Below are 20505 nucleotides of genomic sequence, written 5' to 3'. Positions count from 1 at the left end.
GTGAAGTGCACTAACAAACCCAAAGGATTCAACGTTAACGTTGTTCCACTGTTAGAACGGTGCATTAAAAGAATGTCTGGTATCCATGACATTGGGCAAGTGAAGCAAGTACTGTGGAACAATGTTAGAAAAGACACTGGTCGTACTCCTACTCTCCATTCACTAAAACACTTGGATAACTGAACTTTTGATAACACCCAGTGTTTACAAGATTCAGCCCTCACTCTGATTGCACTCGTCATTCACACAGAGAAGTGTTCCCTTGGAACTCTGTGCCACCCTCACTGGCTAATCGAAACAAGGCCCACCCATGTTTACCCAGTGTCTGGTATGGGCGTTTTGCTTTAGTGCACACAAAGAACAAAGAACTAAGAAAATTTACAGCCCAGGAACTGGCCCTTGGGCCCTCCAAGCCTGAGCTGATCCAAATCTACTGTCCAAACTAATCGCCCAATTCCTAAGCATCTGTATCCCGCTGCTCCCCACCTGCTCATGCATCTGTCCAGAAGCATCTTAAATGAATCTACCGTGCCTGCCTCTACCACCTCTGCTGGCAACGCACTCCAGGCACCTACCACCCTCTGTGTAAAGTACTTGCTGCATGTATCCCCCCCTACAAAAACAAACCTAACCTACTCAACCTCTCCTCATAGCACGCACTTTCCATACCAGGCAACATCCTCGCAAACCTTCTCTGCACCCTCTCCAAAGTGTCCACATCCTTTTGGTAATGTGGCGACCAGAACTGTACACAGAATTCTAAATGTGGCTGAGCTGCAAATGTGTTGCTGGTCAAAGCACAGCAGGTTAGGCAGCATCTCAGGAATAGAGAATTCAACGTTTCGAGCATAAGCCCTTCATCAGGAATAAGAGAGAGAGAGCCAAGCAGGCTGAGATAAAAGGTAGGGAGGAGGGACTAGGGGGAGGGGCGATGGAGATGTGATAGGTGGAAGGAGGTCAAGGTGAGGGTGATAGGCCGGAGTGGGGTGGGGGCGGAGAGGTCAGTAAGGAGATTGCAGGTTAGGAGGGCGGTGCTGAGTTGAGGGAACCGACTGAGACAAGGTGGGGGGAGGGGAAATGAGGAAGCTGGAGAAATCTGAATTCATACCTTGTGGTTGGAGGGTTCCCAGGCGGAAGATGAGGCGCTCCTCCTCCAGCCGTCGTGTAGTTGTGTTCTGCCGGTGGAGGAGTCCCCTCCCACTCCACCGAGGACATGCAGGTCCTCGGACTCCTCCACCGGCAGAACACAACTACACGACGGCTGGAGGAGGAGCGCCTCATCTTCCGCCTGGGAACCCTCCAACCACAAGGTATGAATTCAGATTTCTCCAGCTTCCTCATTTCCCCTCCCCCCACCTTGTCTCAGTCGGTTCCCTCAACTCAGCACCGCCCTCCTAACCTGCAATCCTCTTCCTGACCTCTCCGCCCCCACCCCACTCCGGCCTATCACCCTCACCTTGACCTCCTTCCACCTATCCCACCTCCATCGCCCCTCCCCCTAGTCCCTCCTCCCTACCTTTTATCTCAGCCTGCTTGGCTCTCTCTCTCTTATTCCTGATGAAGGGCTTATGCTCGAAACGTTGAATTCTCTATTCCTGAGATGCTGCCTAACCTGCTGTGCTTTGACCAGCAACACATTTGCAGCTGTGATCTCCAGCATCTGCAGACCTCATTTTTTAAATGTGGCTGAGCCAAAGTCTTGTATAATTTTAACATGACCCGCCAGCTCTTCTACTCAATACCCCGTCCGATGAAGGCAAACATACCACATGCTTTCTTGACCACTCTATCCACCTGTGCAGCCACCTTCAGGGTACAATGGATCTGCACTCCCAGATCTCTCTGCTCATCAACTTTTCCCAAGGCTCTTCCATTCATTGTATAATTCACACGAGAATTAGACTTCCCAAAATGCATCATCTCACAGTTGTCTGGAAAGAGACCCATCTGCCACTTTTCCACCCAACTCCCCAGTCTATGTATATCCTCCTTTATTCTCGGACAGTCCCTTATGCTTTCTGCTACTCCACCAATCTTCGTTTCATCTGTAAACTTGCTGATCATACCAATAGTACCCTCTTCCAGATCATTTATGTATATTACAAACAACAGTGGCCCCAGCACTGACCCCTGTGGAACACCACTGGTCACCTTTCTCCATTTCGAGAAACTCCCTTCAACTGCCACTCTCTGTCTCCTGTTGCTCAACCAGTTCTTTATCCACCTAGCTAGAACACCCTACACACCATGTGACTCTACTTTCTCCATTAGTTTACCATGGGGAACCTTATCAAATGCCTAACTAAAGTCCATGTATATGACATCTACAGCACTTCCTTCATCTATTAACTTGGACACTTCCTCAAAGAACTCTATTAAGTTGGTAAGTTGTCAATCATTGATAAGCCCATTCTTTTCCAAATATAAATAGATTTTATCCCTCAGTACCTCACCACATTTTACCCTCCACCATAAAATACCTAAGTCAGATGACAAACAGAAAGCCCACCAATATGTGAATTGCTACGGAACAAATATTAGAGGAAAAACAAAACAACACTTGCAAGACTTCTTCCATCAACAAACCTGGTGGTCTTATGTTGATGGGAGGCCTTAGTCCTGGGGTGTTGAGAAGGCCGTAGATCAGATAGGTGACCTTACGTACAAAATCAAGAAACTTGCCAACTCAACTGTCCATGGGTTGAAACTAATGAACAAAGAATTACAGGAGACTCAGATGATGATGCTTCAGAATCGAATAGTACCATACATTGTCCTTGCTAAAGAAGGAGGCGTTTGTTCTGTCACTGGCCCACAATGTTACACCTTCATAGACGACTTCTCTAAAGACATTGTATATGACACAGATGTTATCAACAAAACGGGTCAAAATGCAAGTAAGATACCTGCCCCACCATTGTCTGACTCATGTCGATGGAGTCCTACCTGCTGGCTATGGTCACTGTGTGGATGGTTTGTGTGGGACGCACTGATAATCGTTAGTCTCATCCTGGGAATATACATTGTCACCTGCTTACTCATGAAGCCTAAGCCAAAGAAGAACCTTGTTAATTGACCTTTGTTCACTCCTGTACCTCCACGTACGAACGTCTTTGCCGAAATCAGGTATCTATCCAACTCTGATTCTCCAAAGACTTGCCAGAAAAGGTGCTCGACTTGTTGAAAATGCAAATGGCCTGAATGGATGAATTGTATTGTTATCCTGAAATGAGAAAGGGAAGGAATGAGAAAGCGTGTAGCCTTAGATGTGACATACTCACTGCAGAGAATGCGGGAAAGTGATTGTTCAGAAGAATTAGAGGCATCTGTTCTTATTGTCAGTGGATCAGTGTAAATAAGGTGATTACATTTGTTCACTTGTGGAATGTGTGGCAGTACGTCCTTCTCATCTCAGGGGCTGGAGGCTGTGCATATTTCACTGTTGGATAACTAAATTTCTGTTTATATTAACATAGAACATTACAGCGCAGTAAAGGCCCTTCAGCCCTCGATGTTGTGCCGACCTGTCATACCAAGCTGAAGCCCATCTAACCCACACTATTCCATGTACGTCTATATGCTTGTGTACGTCTATATGCTTGTGTACATCTATATGCTTGTCCAATGACGACTTAAATGCATTTAAATGCAAATCTACTAACATTGGAGGCAAAGCATTCCATACTCTTACTACTCTCTGAGTAAAGAAACTACCTCTGACATCTGTCCTATATCTATCACCCCTCAATTTAAAGCTATGCCCCTTCGTGCTCGTCGTCACCATTCTTGGAAAAAGGCTCTCCCTGTCCAACCCTCTGATTACCTTCTATGTCTCTATTAAATCATCTCTCAACCTTCTTCTCTCTAAGAAAACAGCCTCAAGTCCCTCAGCCTTTCCTCGTAAGACCTTCCCTCCATACCAGGCAACATCCAAGTAAATCTCCTCTGCACCCTTTCCAAAGCTTCCACATCCTTCTTATAATGTGGTGACCAGAACCGTACACAATACTCCAAGTGCAGCCATACTAGAGTTTTGTACAGCTGTAGCATAACCTCATGGTTCCGGAACTCGATCCCTCTAGTAATAAAAGCTAAAACACTGTATGCCTTCTTAACAACCCTGTCAACCTGGGTGGCAACTTTCGGGATCTGCGTACCTGGACACCGAGATCTCTCTGCTCATCTACACTACCAAGAATCTTACCATAAGCCCAGTACTTTGCATTCTGGTATCTCCAACTGGAGTGAATCACCTCACACTTGTCCGCATTAAACTCAGTTTGCCACCTCTCAGCCCAGCTCTGCAGCTTATCTATGTCTCTCTGTAACCTCCAACATCCTCCGTCACTATCCACAACTCCACCAACCTTAGTGTCGTCTGCAAATTTACTAACCCACCCTTCTACACCTTCATCCAGGTCGTTTATAAAAATGACGAATAGCAGTGGACCCAACACCGACCCTTGCGGTGCACCACTGGCAGCTGGACTCCAGGACGAATATTTCCCAGCAACTACCCTCCTTCTTTCAGCAAGCCAATTACTGCTATATCTCCCACAATCCCATTCCTCCGCATTTTGTACAATATTGAAGACTATTAACAAAACTCACACTCAAGAACTTGTCATTTAATAAGCTGAGTGGAATATGCACGTAATAGAACAGCCCTGATACATTTGCATGTTTACCACACTGAGCAGATTTTAATTTATGAAGCTCAGTCCTCTCATCTTGACTGTGCTGGAATGTGAATGTCTCATTACCCTTACAGGCTAGGACAAAACTGGCATAGTAAGGAAGTTGGAAGATATTTATGTGTGAGTGAGAGAGAGGAAACATTCTTCAGTGCATTACATTCACGGGCTGAAGGGTTCAAGGGACAGAGAGGGAGAGAGAGAACACGAGAGCGAGAGTGAGAGCTGGTGTCACTACTCTGCGAGTGGTTATAAAACCTTAGCTCAAGCCTGGTTTGTAGGTATTTATGTTACACTGTAACTTTGATGCCATCGGTAAATTAAGGGAATAATTTAAACTAAATTGTCTGTAAGAGTTTTATATTCCAGACTACAACAGAGTACAATCTCCAGGATGAACTAAGAGAGGCTTAGAGACTACAGGTCGAGTCCATCAGGGATTCCCTGAGCCATCTCGAATAGGTCCTTTAACAATAGCTCCTTGAAAGTGGAGTCGCAGGTAGATAGGGCGCTGAAGAAAGCGTTTGGTATGCTTTCCTTTATTGGTCAGAGTATTGAGTACAGGAGTTGGGAGGTCATGTTGCGGCTGTACAGGACATTGGTTAGGCCACTTTTGGAATATTGTGTGTAATTCTGGTCTCCTTCCTATCAGAAGGATGTTGTGAAACTTGAAAGGGTTCAGAAAAGATTTACAAGGATGTTCCCAGGGTCAGAGGGTTTGAGCTATAGGGAGAAGCTGAATAGGTTGGGGCTGTTTTCCCTGGAGCATTGGAGGCTGAGGTTTATAAAATCATGGAAGGTATGGATAGGCTAAATAGGCAAAGTCTTTTCCCTGGGATGGGGGAGTTCAGAACTAGAGGGCATAGATTTAGGGTGAGAGGGGAAAGATATAAAAGAGACCTAAGGGGCAACTTTTGCACAGCGGGTGGTAGGTGTGTGGAATGAGCTGCCAGAGGAAGTGGTGGAGGCTTGTACATTTAAAAGGCATCTAGATGGGTATATGAATAGGAAAGGTTTAGACGGATATGGGCCAAGGGCTGGGAAATGGGACTGGATTAGATTGGCATATCTGGATGGCATGGAGGAGTTGGACTGAAGGGTCTGTTTCCATGTTGTACATCTCTATGAGAGATCAAACCTGATCTTACCTCATACAAAGTAGGGTGGCTCTGGCTGTAGCTCTAGAGTGAAGCTCAGGGGATTATAGAATTAATACCAGCTATAGATTGGAAGTAATAAGCATAAAATTCTGTGCGTAATTATATTACCATTGGTTATGAGATAAATTATTAGCTAGCTCTGTAGGGTAACTCACAGTTATGAACGTTGTTGCTGTGAATTACTATTACTTATTGGTGGACCAAAGCTCACCCCTCCTCCAGTTTCCACTCCCTATTCATCCCTCCTGCACCTACCGTCTCTTTTTTTTAAATCTGCCCATGAGTGGCTTCCTAGCTATTTCTTGCACAATGACTGCAGGTGTGAAACTACAGGCAAGGATATAAGGAAGTGAGGGCTGCAGATGCTGGAGATCAGAGTTGCTCCTCGGATGCTACCTGACCAGCTGTGCTTTTCCAGCACCACACTCTTCAACTACAGGCAAAGATATTCAGCTCCTTTCTAAAGTAAATGTTGGGTCAAACTTTATCCCAAACAGCATCGTGGGTGTACCTACAGCAGGTGGACTTGCAACAATTCAAGAAGGTGGATTGGCCATGTTAAATTGCCCGTAGTCTTAGGTGCATTTGTCAGAGGGATCTGGGTCTGGGTGGGTTACTCTTCGGAGGGTCAGTGTGGACTGGTTGGGCCAAAGGGCCTGCTTCCACACTGTAAGGAATCTAATCTAAGGTGGCTCATGCCCACTTTAACACAAGCAATTAGGGATGGGTAACCGAGAATGACTTGACAACACAAAATAATTTTAAACTGCAGTAACATTTCCATGTGTGGTGTGACCAGACATTACATGATCAGACCTCACCTTGAACCTTCACCTAGGAATGAAGATTAACTATAAAATTATAGTGCCTGCACAAAACTAATTATTCCCCTCACTCAAACCTTGTTCAGCCTTGTACAAATTTTACTTTTATTCAGGAGTCAGGGGCTTGAAAGTGAATGAAGCCTTGCAACTATGATCCCATGGCATTATTTGAAAACCAGCAAGAGAGTTTTCCGTGTGTCTTGACTCGTGTGTATCAGCAAAACACCACGAAAAACAAATTAACTAAACTTCATCTCTTGCTATTTGTGACAACTTGCATCGGCAAATTGGCCAACATGTTTTCCTTCAGAGCTGTCACTTAATTTCAGAAAGAATTAATTGGCTTGCTACAATTATGGGATTTAAAGGATTGTTATGGCTTGGATTTTGTTTTCTTTATTGATGGGAAGTCAACACTCCTTGGGGTAGCTCAGCTGCAGTCATTGAAGAGTTTTCTTTCACTTCCCATTGAGTCCAGTTTCGCTGGGGGTCCCTGATGTCACACTTAGTGTCAAAGGCAGCCCTTTGTATCTCCCCTTTGGAGTTCAGCTCCTTTTGGTTTCACTAAAGAAGAAGTCAAGTGGGCCTGACAGAATCCAAAGTGAGGTAAAAATAATAACTACAGATGCTGGAAACCAGAGTCTAGATTAGAGTGGTGCTGGAAAAGCACAGCAATGCTTCATTAGGAAGGGCTTTTGCCAGAAACATTGATTTTACTGCTCCTCGGATGCTGCCTGAACTGCTGTGCTTTTCCAGCACCACTCTAATCTCGAATCCAAACTGAGCATCATGAACTGCTTACAAGTGACAGCTTAATTGATAGTTCTAATGACTAATGACTAAGAATAAACTAATGCGGTGGTATTTGACATAGGCTGACTCTGTTCTGGCTTTGTGTACAGAACATACCTGGGCAATTTTCTAACATGTTGTCAGAGCCCTTAGTCTTCAGCCACTTCTGGGTCTCCATGCAGTAAACAGAATTGGCTAAAGACTGGCAACTATGAAGCTTGGGTCCTTAGAAGGAGGCTGTGATGGATCACCCACCTGGCATTTCTGTCTGAGGATGAATCCAAAAGGACTCAACTTCAATTTTTGTTGTGTCAAATTTAAGGATATTTGTTTAGCTTCCTCCTCCAGTGAGTTCTTTAATTATTCACTACCATTCACAACTGGATGTGGCCATACAGTGGAGCTTAGATCTCATCCACTGGTCGTGGGATCACTTAGCCCTGTCTGTATGAGATTGCTTATTATGCAGTTTGCATGCAAGTAGTCATAATTTGGAGGTGCCGGTGTTGGACTGGGGTGTACGAAGTTAAAAATCACAACACCAGGTTATAGTCCAACAGGTTTAATTGGAAGCATACTAGCTTTCGGAGTGACGCTCCTTCATCAGGTGATAGTGGAGGGCTCGATCATAACACAGAATTTATAGCAAAAATTTGCAGTGTGATGTAACTGAAATTATACTTTGAAAAATTGATTGTCTGTTAAACCTTTCATCTGTTAGAATACAGTGATAGTTTCACTTCTTTCATGTGTAAATCACAAAACCTTTTTTTAAAAGTTGCATTCTCGGGTTAGCTGTAAACAATGGTGATAGCTAGACAATATGTTGAAGGTGTTAGCCCCCTGTGTTCTCTGTCTATGCCATGATGTTTAGATTGATTCTAATCTAAAAAGTGAGATAACAGAGTTGTACATAAAACAAAATATTTGTGTGCATGTGGGTCTTTATCTGTTGTGCGTGTGTGTGTCTGTCTGGGGTGGGGGTTGTGAGTGTGAGAAAGTGTGTGTGTGTGTGTGTGTGTGTGTGTGTGTGTGTGTGTACGTACCTGTGTCTGTGTATATGTGAGAGTGTGTGTGTGTAGTGCAATGGTGGTCACCTGTAATGTGACATGAACCCAAGGTCCCGGTTGAGGCCCTCCCTATGGGGACCGAACTTAGCTATCAGCCTCTGCTCGGCCACTTTCCTCTGCTGCCTGTCCCAAAGTCCACCTTGGAGGATGAATGTACTGGACCACTGCTGGGGAACACTTCAGTGGTCCAGGAGATTCAGCCTCGGACCTTCGGGTGACCATCCTCCAAGGTGCACTTCGGGACAGGCAGCAGAGGAAAGTGGCCGAGCAGAGGCTGATAGCTAAGTTCGGTCCCCATAGGGAGGGCCTCAACCGGGACCTTGGGTTCATGTCACATTACAGGTGATCACCATTGCACTACACACACACACACTCTCACATATACACAGACGCACACACAGAAACCCACACACACCCTTATAGACACACACACTCCCACACTCACACATGCACCCCCTCACAGACTTAAGACACTCTGCACTCACTACACACACACACTTTCTCACACTCACAACCCCCACCCCAGACAGACAGACAGACAGACACACACACACACACACAGACAGACAAAGACCCACATGTACACATATATTTTGTGAGATGAATTTGTACTTTGCTCAAAAACTGCATGGATTTATGTAAAACTCTGTTATCTCACTTTTTAGATAAGAATCAATCTAAACATCAGGTCATAGACAGAGAACACAGGGGGCTAACACCTTCACCATATTGTCTAGCAGCTAACAGCTAACCCGAGAATGCAACTTTTAAAAAAAGGTTTTGTGATTTACACATGAAAGAAGTAAAACTATCACTGTATTCTAACAGATGAAAGGTTTAACAGACAATCAATTGTTCAATGTATAATTTCAGTTACATCACACTGCAAATTTTTGCTATAAATTCTGTGTTACGATCGAGCCCTCCACAATCACCTGATGAAGGAGCGTCGCTCCGAAAGTTAGTGTGCTTCCAATTAAACCTGTTGGACTATAACCTGGTGTTGTGGGATTTTTAACTTTGCATGCAAGTAGTTTTGCTTGTAGTTCCAACAGGTTGACATCTCATTTTTGGGTATGTCTGATGTTGTTCCCAGCATGCTGTCCTGTATTCGTCATTGAAACAAGGTTGTTCCCTGGTTGGAATGTAATGGTAGAATGGGGGATGCACCAAGTCATGAAGTTATGGAGTGTGTTGAGTACAAATCTGCTGCTGATGAGGGCCCAAAGCACTCCGTAGATTCCCAATCTTCTGATGTTTTATCTTGGTGGGCGGCACGGTGGCACAGTGGTTAGCACCGCTGCCTCACAGCGCCCAAGAACTGGGTTCAATTCCCGACTCAGGTGACTGACTGTGTGGAGTTTGCACGTTCTCCCCGTGTCTGCGTGGGTTTCCTCCGGGTGCTCCGGTTTCCTCCCACAATCCAAAGATTTGCGGGTCAGGTGAATTGGCCATGCTAAATTGCCCATAGTGTTAGGTAAGGGGTAAATGTAGGGGTATGGGTGGGTTGCGCTTCGGCGGGTCGGTGTGGACTTGTTGGGCCGAAGGGCCTGTTTCCACACTGGAAGTAATCTAATCTAATCTTCATGAGTTCAGTCTCATACAGAGTGGTAACAGTGCCACAGAACACAACAAAGAGTAACCACGACTGAAGCTGGGGCTTTGCCTCCACGAGCACAACAAGATAGTCAGCCCGAGCAGTATCGTCCCAGACACATGCACTTACGAGATGACTGGGGAGGATGAGGCCAGGTAGGGTGTGTCCCTTTGTTGATTCCCTCACATTGCCGATTGCAGAGTCAGTCCAGCAGTCTTGAATTGAAGAGAGACATCTTGTAGCTATATCAGGATTCCAGAAGATCCATCCTGGAATCTCGAGGATTTGGGAACCTGTCTGGAAACTAACAGGAGCATCCAACAGCAGTCACCTCAGGTTACCACTTAGAATAACGGGACATAAACCATTTGGAGACTGGAACAAATGTGGATTGTTTGCTAATAAGGACTGTAATTTCTGTAGAGAATACAATGGGAGGAAAGTATAAAAGAGGATGTTGCTTTCTGTGATTTAGAGTTGTCCATGCAAATGGTATTTAACTGATGGCTCTTGTTGGCCCTTTATTATAATAAAAGTTGTTGTGTTGTCCTTTTCAACTATTAACTGAAATTCAAATTCAATTTGTTTTAAAATTATCAGTTTCTACAGATTGTAATAGGTTCTACTGCATTCTAGGAATGTTCTAAGGTTTTGGAAGATATTGTATAAGTGTAGCTCTTCAGATTTTCCTGCTCACATACCTTTCAAGAATCTCAGTGTCTGTTCAGCTCAAGTATCATGGAATGGTAAATGATTCAGCACAGACTATAATGTCTCAATCTTTCAGAAGTAAAAAAAGAGTAACATTACCCAACTCATTTTTTTTACTCCATCACAAAAACTCACACTGAATATCTCTCCCATACCTTCCAGTGGCAACTCACTGCAGACTTTGGTATTGAGAAGTATATAACTGTAAAATTTGTCTTTAAACATTTAGACTAAAATGTAATGTTGAATTGTAGAACACAGTTGCTGCACACTAGAAAATAGACAGGACAGACAGGGAGGCTCAGAAAAAGGGGAGAGCCCAAGGTATACAAAAGATAAAAACATCTGCGTTCACCAAGGGATAACAGGATGCTGTAAGGCAATTAAGAATATTTGCCTTAACATCAGTGAATCTGTGTAAACAGGACACCAAATGATAACATTCATGGCTGTTCCCTTGTGAAATTAATGAGTGTTTGATTCTGACCCTGAAATGAAACTCGGGTACGATCAAAAGCCTTGTAATTGACGGTCAGGTCCTATCAATTATAATGGATTCTTATTACCCCTTGCAAGCTAGGCAAACATAGAGGGAAAACATCTTTGCTATTACAAGTCCCTGACTTGAGAGTTCAAAAGGACACGAGAGAGAGAGACCATTTTAGTGCTGAGGTTGTTGAAGCCAGTAGAAAATTAACTCTTAGTGCTTACCTGTTATGGACTGAAATTAATTGCATTTTGGGACTTTATGATGATATTGAGTAGCCATTACTGGTTATTAAATACAAACTCTGTAAAAGGTAATATTGATGAAGCCTGAACTTACTTGCTGTTCTTTACAGACTGCCCCACTGTCAATTCTAACTAATCAGATCTTATGTCTTATTTGAATTTGAATTTGAATCACAACCCTGAAAAGAAAGCATGTTAATTCAAAGACTAATGAGTCAGTTTAAATGCAACCTTATGGTCACATCTCAGCCTCAGGTACAGAATGATTCAGTGCTTAAAAAGCAGGACTCTGCTCCTAGCTTCAAAATTATTTGAGGAAATTCTGGCACAACGAGTCGGGAAGCCATTTTATGGTCAAAGGTTTTCCCTCCTTGCTAAGAAGCCATTTTGTAAAACAATTGTATCTGACGTGTGAGCTGTGCAAGGTTACCTTATTAACTCTCCGATTAGCTCAGACTAGTACCTCTTTATCATGGGAGTTTATCTCACTAGCAAGCACCTAACTCAGCTGAGTATGTTTTTCCCACCTGACGAATGGCTTACGGCCTGTAGGAGTGATTAGTTCGGCTCACACAGACCTGTCAATTACCTTTTCTTCCTTACAAATTATTGTCTTTCACTGTTAACTGTCTAATTAAGAACATGCAATGTTTTCATAAATTTTTGCACAAAGGAAACCACTTTGTATCAGTACATCAGAGGAGCCTGCTGGGGCACTTGAAGAGCTGGTACCCTACTCTCCGTGGTTACTAGAGCCTAGTATCAGTGTTGAGAGTATCAGTGTTATGGTGTAATAGTGATGCTATTGGTAAATAAAGGGGATAACTAAAATTAAACTAAACTGTCTGTAAGAGTTTTTTTTTATTCCAGAATTCCAAAGAGTGCGATCTCTGAGACGGACCGTGAGAGACTTACAGGTCTGAGTCCACAAGGGATCCCCTGGGCCATCTCAAATCAGTACTTTAACAGTATCGCTCCAGTAGTGGCCAACTCACTGCAGACATTGGTATAGCTCCAAAAGCAGATCATCTGCCTGCTCTGCCAACTGGTGAGAATTTTAAAAAACATGAAAACAGACAATAAAAATAAATAAACCTGATCCATTTGGAGTCAAGCAGTTTAGGTAGAACAATGACATCATCCTAGTGTCTAGAATTTATTTTGCAGGTTCAACTTGGGAAAGTAACTACAAACTGTAAGTCAGTAAATATTATGGTGCAACTTTTTAATTAGACACTTATGCAAGGAAGTGAAACAAATTTATCATTCCAAAATATACATTTAATTGGAAAAGTTCAGGCATGGAACAATATTTGTTTATTTGGTGCAGTTTAACTGTATTAATATCAATTACATGTAAATGTCCAAAATACTGTCCAATTGCAGATCTGTGCAATTGCAACAACATTCCAGATATTCCACACCATCTAGAACAAAGCAACCTGCTTGATCAGCATCCATCGTCAAATTAAACATTTACTCTCTTCTTCCACAACACTGTGACAACACTATGGACCATATACAAACTGCAATGTTGTAAGTCACAAAAAATTCCTTCATTCGCATTTTCCAAACTCATGATCACTGCCATGCAGGAGATCAAGAGATGGAAATACCATCACCCACAAGTTCTCCTTTAAGACACAAACCATCTGGAAATATCATGTTGTGCTGTCATTGTTGCTGGGTTGTAGCTAGAACTCCCTGCCTCACAGCACTGTGGCCATACCTACACTACATAGACTGCAGTGACATAGGCAACTCATAGTGGTCATGCCAGCAACACCACAGCCCCAAACAAGAATAAAAATCAGTTTGTCTCAGGAAAAAGCCTTTCAAATTCAAGAAGAGATTTATAGGTAAATTGCATGTAAAGATAATGTAAATAGTAAGCAGATCGGTTACCAGAATATTGCTCCAATTCCTTTAGTTTCTCTTCATTTATATCAGTAGCAATAACCCTGGCACCTTCCTTTCCAAATGCCTTAAAATTGAAAAGAGAAAGGAGAAAATCATTCTGACAGTTTTGTCTGAATTATAGATTATCTTTTTTTTGTGTTGCTCTAAATTCAAAAGCATGTAAAAAAAATACACTAATGCAATTTCTAAAGTAGGGAGCTTTAGTTCGATCAATGTGTGGCCTGGATTTTATTTAATGAATATTATATGTCACTCATGATTTATCCGAGAAGATAATGTGTGGGCGGCACAGTGGTTAGCACTGCTGTCTCTCAGCGCCTGAGACCCGGGTTCAATTCCCGACTCAGGCGACTGACCGTGTGGAGTTTGCACATTCTCCCCGTGTCTGCGTGGATTTCCTCCGGGTGCTCCGGTTTCCTCCCACAGTCCAAAGATGTGTGGGTCAGGTGAATTGGCCGTGCTAAATTGCCCGTAGTGTTAGGTAAGGGGTAAATGTAGGGGTATGGGTGGGTTGCGCTTCGGCAGGTCGGTGTGGATTTGTTGGGCCGAAGGGCCTGTTTCTACACTGTAAGTAATCTAATAATGATTTTTAAGCAAACTCTAAGTCCACACTTTTAGGGACAGCTTAATTTCAGTTAGCCAAACATCATATAATTTTCAGTCCACTCATGATAAGCTCCCTGTGTGCACTCGCAATTTACCCATAATTAATCCCAGCAGCTCCAGAGATATATAAGAACATCTTTGAACAGGTTGTTAAGAATGTCAGAAATGTATATCACCTGTAATCGTGTTCCATTAGGCCTCAATCATCTTTTCAAACCTTATTGGATGATAACTATTAACAGTATACGATATGAATCTCAATATTAAAATGTGAAATCAACAGAAGCTTCCAACATATGAGTAGACAAATTAGGCACTACTGAAATGTTTGGACCCTTGAGCCTAATGTTACAATCTGTGGGATCATGACTGATTGGATTACTCCATGTTGTACACATTAAAACGGAAAACTTACAATTGCACATGCTCGCCCAATGCCTTGTGCTGCTGCAGAGAGTACAATCACTTTTCCATCAAGTCGACCCATCTCCCTAGCTAAAGAAAACAAGAAATTACGCTCAGATAAAGATTTTCTTCTTGTCAACAGAACAGTAATACTTTCATACAACAGCGGTGGGGGTGTTGAGCTGCTTTTGAGCAACTGCAGTCTCATTAAAATTGGGAATTCTCTGGAGGCTGGAATTAAAGCTGCATAGATATTTGAGGGTCATGGGGTTGGAGGAGATCACAGCAATGAGGAGGAGGAGGAGCAAGGCCATGGAGGGATTTAAAATAAAATAACATTTTAAAATTGAAACATTGTTTAAGCAGGATCTAATGGAGGTCAGGGAGAAGGGTGATAAAGGGAACAAGATGGGTTTTCCAACTTTCCAAATATTCAAAAATCCCAAATTCACTTTTCCTTGCAAGTGTACACTACGCTGGCAGTTTTCAGAATGTTTCCACTATAACTGTTCTCCCACAAACATAAACTTTATGACTGCACAACTGAGCTTTTCTCAGTTCAGATATTGTTGTCAATTCTGTGCTCACCCTGAAGCTATGGATAGGAAATTTTTCAAAACATTGAGATTTTTTTTCAGTAAATGTTTTCAGTAAATTTATTTTCCAAGCTGAGAAATCAGCCTTGACCAAAAATGGGTGTACTGCTGCCTGTGCATGAAGCTTTACACCAAGTAAGATTTGTGAAAATGTGGATCAGTGATCCGATAGCTTTATCCAATTGGGAAGGTATACTCCAGATCTGTAACTGTTATCCCATGCAGCAATCAGCAGGTTCTCCGATCTAAATAACGATGCTGAAATCAGAGGTCCACAGGTGGCATATATGAGTCTATATGGTCTGGACATGCCTCAGCTGGCAGTATTTATAAATATGGGGTTTGCTGAAGAACAGCCCAGCTTTCTACAATTTCACTCTGGGTGTGCTGATCAAGAAAACCCTGATGCCTGTTATTCAACAAACTAAGGTATCATTACAGAAACCTATCGCTATCATTACTGACAGTCAGCCAACGTTGGGATCAGAAATGAAATTAAATGGATTATGTAAAGCTGATGACGACTTTCTGGAATTCTGGAAAATTGATTGCTTCATTTAGCTGTTCAGCTGCTCCAGAAACTGTAAAAAAGCATTCCAGACTGAAATCTCTTCTTTAGCGAGCAATCTGCTGGAAAAACATTTTTTTAAATAAAAAGCAAAAGCTCATCTATCAAAACATTAGTGGAAGTGAATGATAGTCTCAACTCACATACCTTTGGCTAGTTTTGGGTTTGGCCATTCTCGCAGAAATGTTGCTGCAGCTAAACAATTCTGAACTGTAACCAAACTGGATATAATGGCCATAATTCAGACTGCTCTTTATAAACCAACTGTCGCAACAACATATCATGACCCTGCATTACTTAAGAAATCATTGAACTTTTAATTACGACGTGGATTTTTTAGAAAGAGGATATATAGCCAAAAGAAGACCATAGATATAAATTCAGTGACTGCCCAGAGAGGTATACTGGAATGTCATGGCTGAAGGTGCCAAGGCAATTCAAACAGTAATCCTTCAGCAGATAGAAAGACAACACAAAACAAACTAGACTGTCATTTCCAACAGCTCCAGAGAGATCACGAGGCTGACTAATACCCTCCACCTCCACAAAATTCCCATCATTGTTTTAGTCACTTGTATGATATGGGTTCGCTGGTTGGGCCAACATTTTTTGCTTGTCCCTAGTTGCTCCCTTGAGAAGGTGGGGGTGAGCTGCCTTCTTGAACCACGTCCATGTGCTGTAAGTTGACCCACAATGCCACTAGGAAGGGAATTCCAATATTTTGACACAGTGACAGTGAAGGAACAGTGATATATTATGGTGAGTGGCTTGGAAGGAAACTTGCAGGGGGTGGTGATCCCATGTATCTGTTGCCCTTGTCCTTCTAGATGGAAGTAATTGTGGGTTTGGAAAGTGCTGTCTAAGGATCTTTGCTGAATTTCAATAGTGCATTTGTAGATAGCATCACACAGCTGCTCCTGAGTGTCAGTGGTGGAGGGAGTGGATGCTTGTGGATGTGGTACCAATCAAGTTAGTTGCTTTTTCCTGGATGGTATCAAACTTCTTGCGTTGTTGGAGCTGTTCCCATCCAGGGCAAGTGGGGAATATTCCATCTCCTGACTTGTGCCTTGCAGATGGTGGACAGGTTGGGGGGGTGTTAGGAGGTGAGGCACCCACCACAGTACTCCTAGCCTCTCACCTACTCTTGTAGCCCTTGCATTTATGTAGCTTATCAAGTTCAGTTTCTGGTCAATGATAATTCCAAGGATGTTGATAATGGGGGAAATCAATGATGGTAACATGAATTAATGTCAAGGGGTGGTGGTTAGATTGTCTCTTACTGGAGATGGCCATTGCCTGACAATTGTGTTGTACAAATGTTTCTTGTCATTTGTCAGCCCAAACCTGGATATAATTGCACATCTTACAGCATTTGTACACAGGCTGCTTCAGTTACTGAGGAGTTGCGAATGGTGCTGTCCATTGCCCAGTAATCTGTGAACAGCCCCACTTCTAACCTTATGATGGAGGGAAGGCAGCTTGGTCCACGACACCACCCTGAGGAGCTCCCGCAGAAATGTCTTGGAAAAGGGATGACTGACCTTCAACAACAACCACAACTATCTTCCAATGTGCCAGGTATGACTCCAAACAGTGAAGAGTTTGCTCCATGATACCCAATGATTCCAGTTTTACTAGGGCTCGTTGATGCCACACTCAGTTAAATGTGGCCTTAATGTCAAGGGCTGTCCCTCTCCCTTCCCTACTGGAATTTAGCTTTTTTGTCCATGTTTGAACCAAGGCTGTAATGGGGTCTCGAACTAAGTGACCCTGGGGGAACCCAAAGTGGGCGTCACTGAGCAGGTTATTGCTGAGTAGGTGCTGCTTGGTAGCCCTGTTGATGACACCTTCCATCACTTTACAGATGATCACAAGTAGACTGATGGGGCAGTAATTGGCTGGATTGGATTTGTCCTGCATTTTGTACATAGGACATACCTGGGCAATTTTCGATATTGTCAAGTAGATAGAACTTTTATAATATGGTAGCAGGCTATTCTGCCCATCAGATCCACACCAACCCTCTGAACAGCATCCTGCCCAGACTCTTTTCTATCCTCCTATCCTATCCCTGTAACCCTACATTTCCCATGACTAATCCACCTAATCTGCAAATCTTTGGACTGTGGGAGGAAACTGGAGCACCCGGAGGAATCCCATGCAGACACGTGGAGAACGTGCAAACTCTACACAGATGGATGTTTTTCCAAATTGCTTTTGACAAAGTTCCATACAAGCTACTGTGCTGGAAGAGCTGACAAGGGGATACAAATGCTTCAGCCTTATCTTTTGTACTGATACTTCTCCCTCTACTGAATTATTTAATTGTCCACCACCATTCACAACTGGATGTGGCAGGAATGCAGAGCTTAGATCTCATCTGTTAGTTTTAGATTAGATTAGACTTACAGTGTGGAAACAGGCCCTTCGGCCCAACAAGTCCACACCGACCCGCCGAAGCGAAACCCACCCATACCCTTACATTACCCCTTACCTAACACTACGGGCAATTTAGCATGGCCAATTCACCTGACCCGCACATCTTTTGGACTGTGGGAGGAAACCGGAGCACCCGGAGGAAACCCACGCAGACACGGGGAGAACGTGCAAACTCCACACAGTCAGTCGCCTGAGTCGGGAATTGAACCCGGGTCTTCAGGCGCTGTGAGGCAGCAGTGCTAACCACTGTGCCACCGTGGGATCACTTTGCTCTATCACTTGCTGCAGATGCTATTTGACATGCCAATAGTCCTGTTTGTAGCTTCACCAGGTTGACATCTCATTTTCATAATTCTGTTCCCGGCATGCCCTCCTGCATTCTCCAATGAACCAGGGTTGATCCTCAAGCTTTGATGGTAATGGTTGAGTGGGAGATATGCTGGGCCATGAGTTTTCAAAGTTTGCTGGAGTACAATTCTGCTGACGATGATCACCCAAAACAGCTCTTTGATGCCCAGAGTTGAGTTACGAGATCTGTTTGAAGTCTATGCTATTTAGCACGGTGATAGTGCCAAAAATTATGATGGAGGGTATTCTCAATGTGAAGGTGGGACTTTGCTCTTCACAAGGGCTGTGTGGTGGTCACTCTTATTGATACTGTCGTGGACAGATGAACCTGGAGCTGGCAGATTGGTCAGGATGAAGTCAAGTATGCTTCTCCCTCTTGTTGGTTCCCTCACCGCCTGCCATACCAGTCTAGCAGCTATATCTTTTAGGACCCGACCAGCTCGATCAGTAGTACTGCTGCCGAGCCATTTCTGGTGATGGATGTTGAAATCCCCCACCCAGAGAACATTCTGTGCCCTTGGCATCTGCAAATGTGTTGCTGGTCAAAGCACAGCAGGTTAGGCAGCATCTCAGGAATAGAGAATTCGACGTTTCGAGCATAAGCCCTTCATCAGGACCTCAGGTCTTCCTCCAAGTGTTGTTCAACACGGAGGATTACTGATTCATCAGCTGAGGGAGGACGGTATATGACAACCTGAGCGAGAGAGTGTGAATGGTAATATGCCAGTGTGGACGAGTGTGCTGCAGAGGGCTTGAAGACGGTCTTTTGACATCCCTGTGCTGCAGGTAAAACAAATTCCTTTACTCAGTGAGCACTCGAAGCCAGCAGACTGTCGGTGCTGCTGTTCAGAAGGAAATGGGGCAAAAGCCTGTCAGCCAACTACAGAACCAAGAATCTTCAGATTCAGAGCCAAGATTGTGGAAGGGATTGCTGCATGTCTTTTTTAAAAAGCAGGTTAGTGACTATCATTGTATGTGCAGTTTATACTGCTGTTTGTTCAAGCAATGGGGAATGGTTACTGCAGATCAACTGGCACCAGGGCTATGTACAGAATGGGATTCAGCCAGTAACAGTTAGCTGATTGGTCTGTGTTGGTGTGGGGAGCTGTTAATGACAATGGCTTTCTGCCTGCCAATAACCATGTGACTGGTTCTCAGGCAGCCAAACGGTCTGTGGTTGTGAATGACATGTGTGTGTTGTAGGAGCACAAGATATATGTTTAAAATGCACCAATTGCCCTGAAACATGTTTTGCTGCCCATTAGCAGAATCCATTGGAAGTGGTCAAACAGGATCAGAGTGAAGATCAGCCAGGCCTCCATAGCAATGTCTGTAGAAGCACAAGCTTCTTTTGGCACGGAAGGAGCCTATTTAGCTCAGCATTCCTGCACCAGTTCATGACAAGCAAAAATCTAAGCTGGAGATGTTTACAGCTCAAGGCACCATATGGACCATGGTGCAATTTCAGGCTGTTTATAAGTATGCCTACGTGTCACTTTTGTCAAGTTAAAATAGTAATTTTCATTCGTACAGTAGTTGTAGAAAATATCCTAAAGGGTAATCAGGGTAAAATCAAAGGAAGATTATTTTGCAAGGTGATCAAAAGTTTGGACGAAAATATGTATTTTGAAAGTTTGAAATGGTGATGTGAATGGATAAGGCTAATGTAGAAAATGTCTAAAACAAGGGCAAAGGGTCCTATAGGGTTGGAAGGTGATAGGTGGGACACGGCCATAATAGGGATTCGAATACAAGAACGAGACCTGAAATATTAATCTGTCTATACAGAAGTTGCCAGATCTGAGTCCTTACAGCATTTTCTCTTCTCAATTCAATAATTCCGGCATCCAGAGCATTTTGTGTCCGTTCCTGTAGCAGAAACCAAGTTTACTAGTCCTTGAGAATAAAAGGCACATCTAATTGAGCAATTTAAACATGAAAAAGTGATTGATAGAATTAGTGCAGAGAAATAATTTCCTCTGTTGAAGTAAAATCAGAAGTTTTTAAGACTGAGATCACGACGTGACTTTTGCTTGGTAAAGG

At 43.4% G+C, this 20505-nt stretch overlaps 1 protein-coding gene across 5 annotated transcripts in view; it reads right to left on the bottom strand.

Moving 5' to 3' along the window:
• Window positions 1–20505, bottom strand: part of bdh2 (3-hydroxybutyrate dehydrogenase, type 2) — a 166528-nt gene that overhangs the window by 69254 nt on the left and 76769 nt on the right. For all 5 annotated transcript variants that reach the window (XR_009647079.1, XM_060851695.1, XM_060851694.1 and 2 more), the window contains exons 2-3: window positions 14522–14601; window positions 13486–13564 (exon numbers count right to left, since the gene is read on the bottom strand). Coding sequence is in view for 4 of the 5 variants with exons in the window: in XM_060851695.1 (XP_060707678.1) it covers window positions 13486–13564; window positions 14522–14593 (151 nt within the window). In the remaining variant the exon portion in view is untranslated. The remainder of the gene's footprint in view (window positions 1–13485; window positions 13565–14521; window positions 14602–20505) is intronic.

This window comes from Hemiscyllium ocellatum, chromosome 36 (assembly GCF_020745735.1).
Source record: "Hemiscyllium ocellatum isolate sHemOce1 chromosome 36, sHemOce1.pat.X.cur, whole genome shotgun sequence".
In the NCBI taxonomy this organism is placed as follows: Eukaryota; Metazoa; Chordata; class Chondrichthyes; order Orectolobiformes; family Hemiscylliidae; genus Hemiscyllium; species Hemiscyllium ocellatum.
Note: the sequence above shows the minus strand (reverse complement) of the source record. Positions and strands in the feature narration are given on the sequence as shown.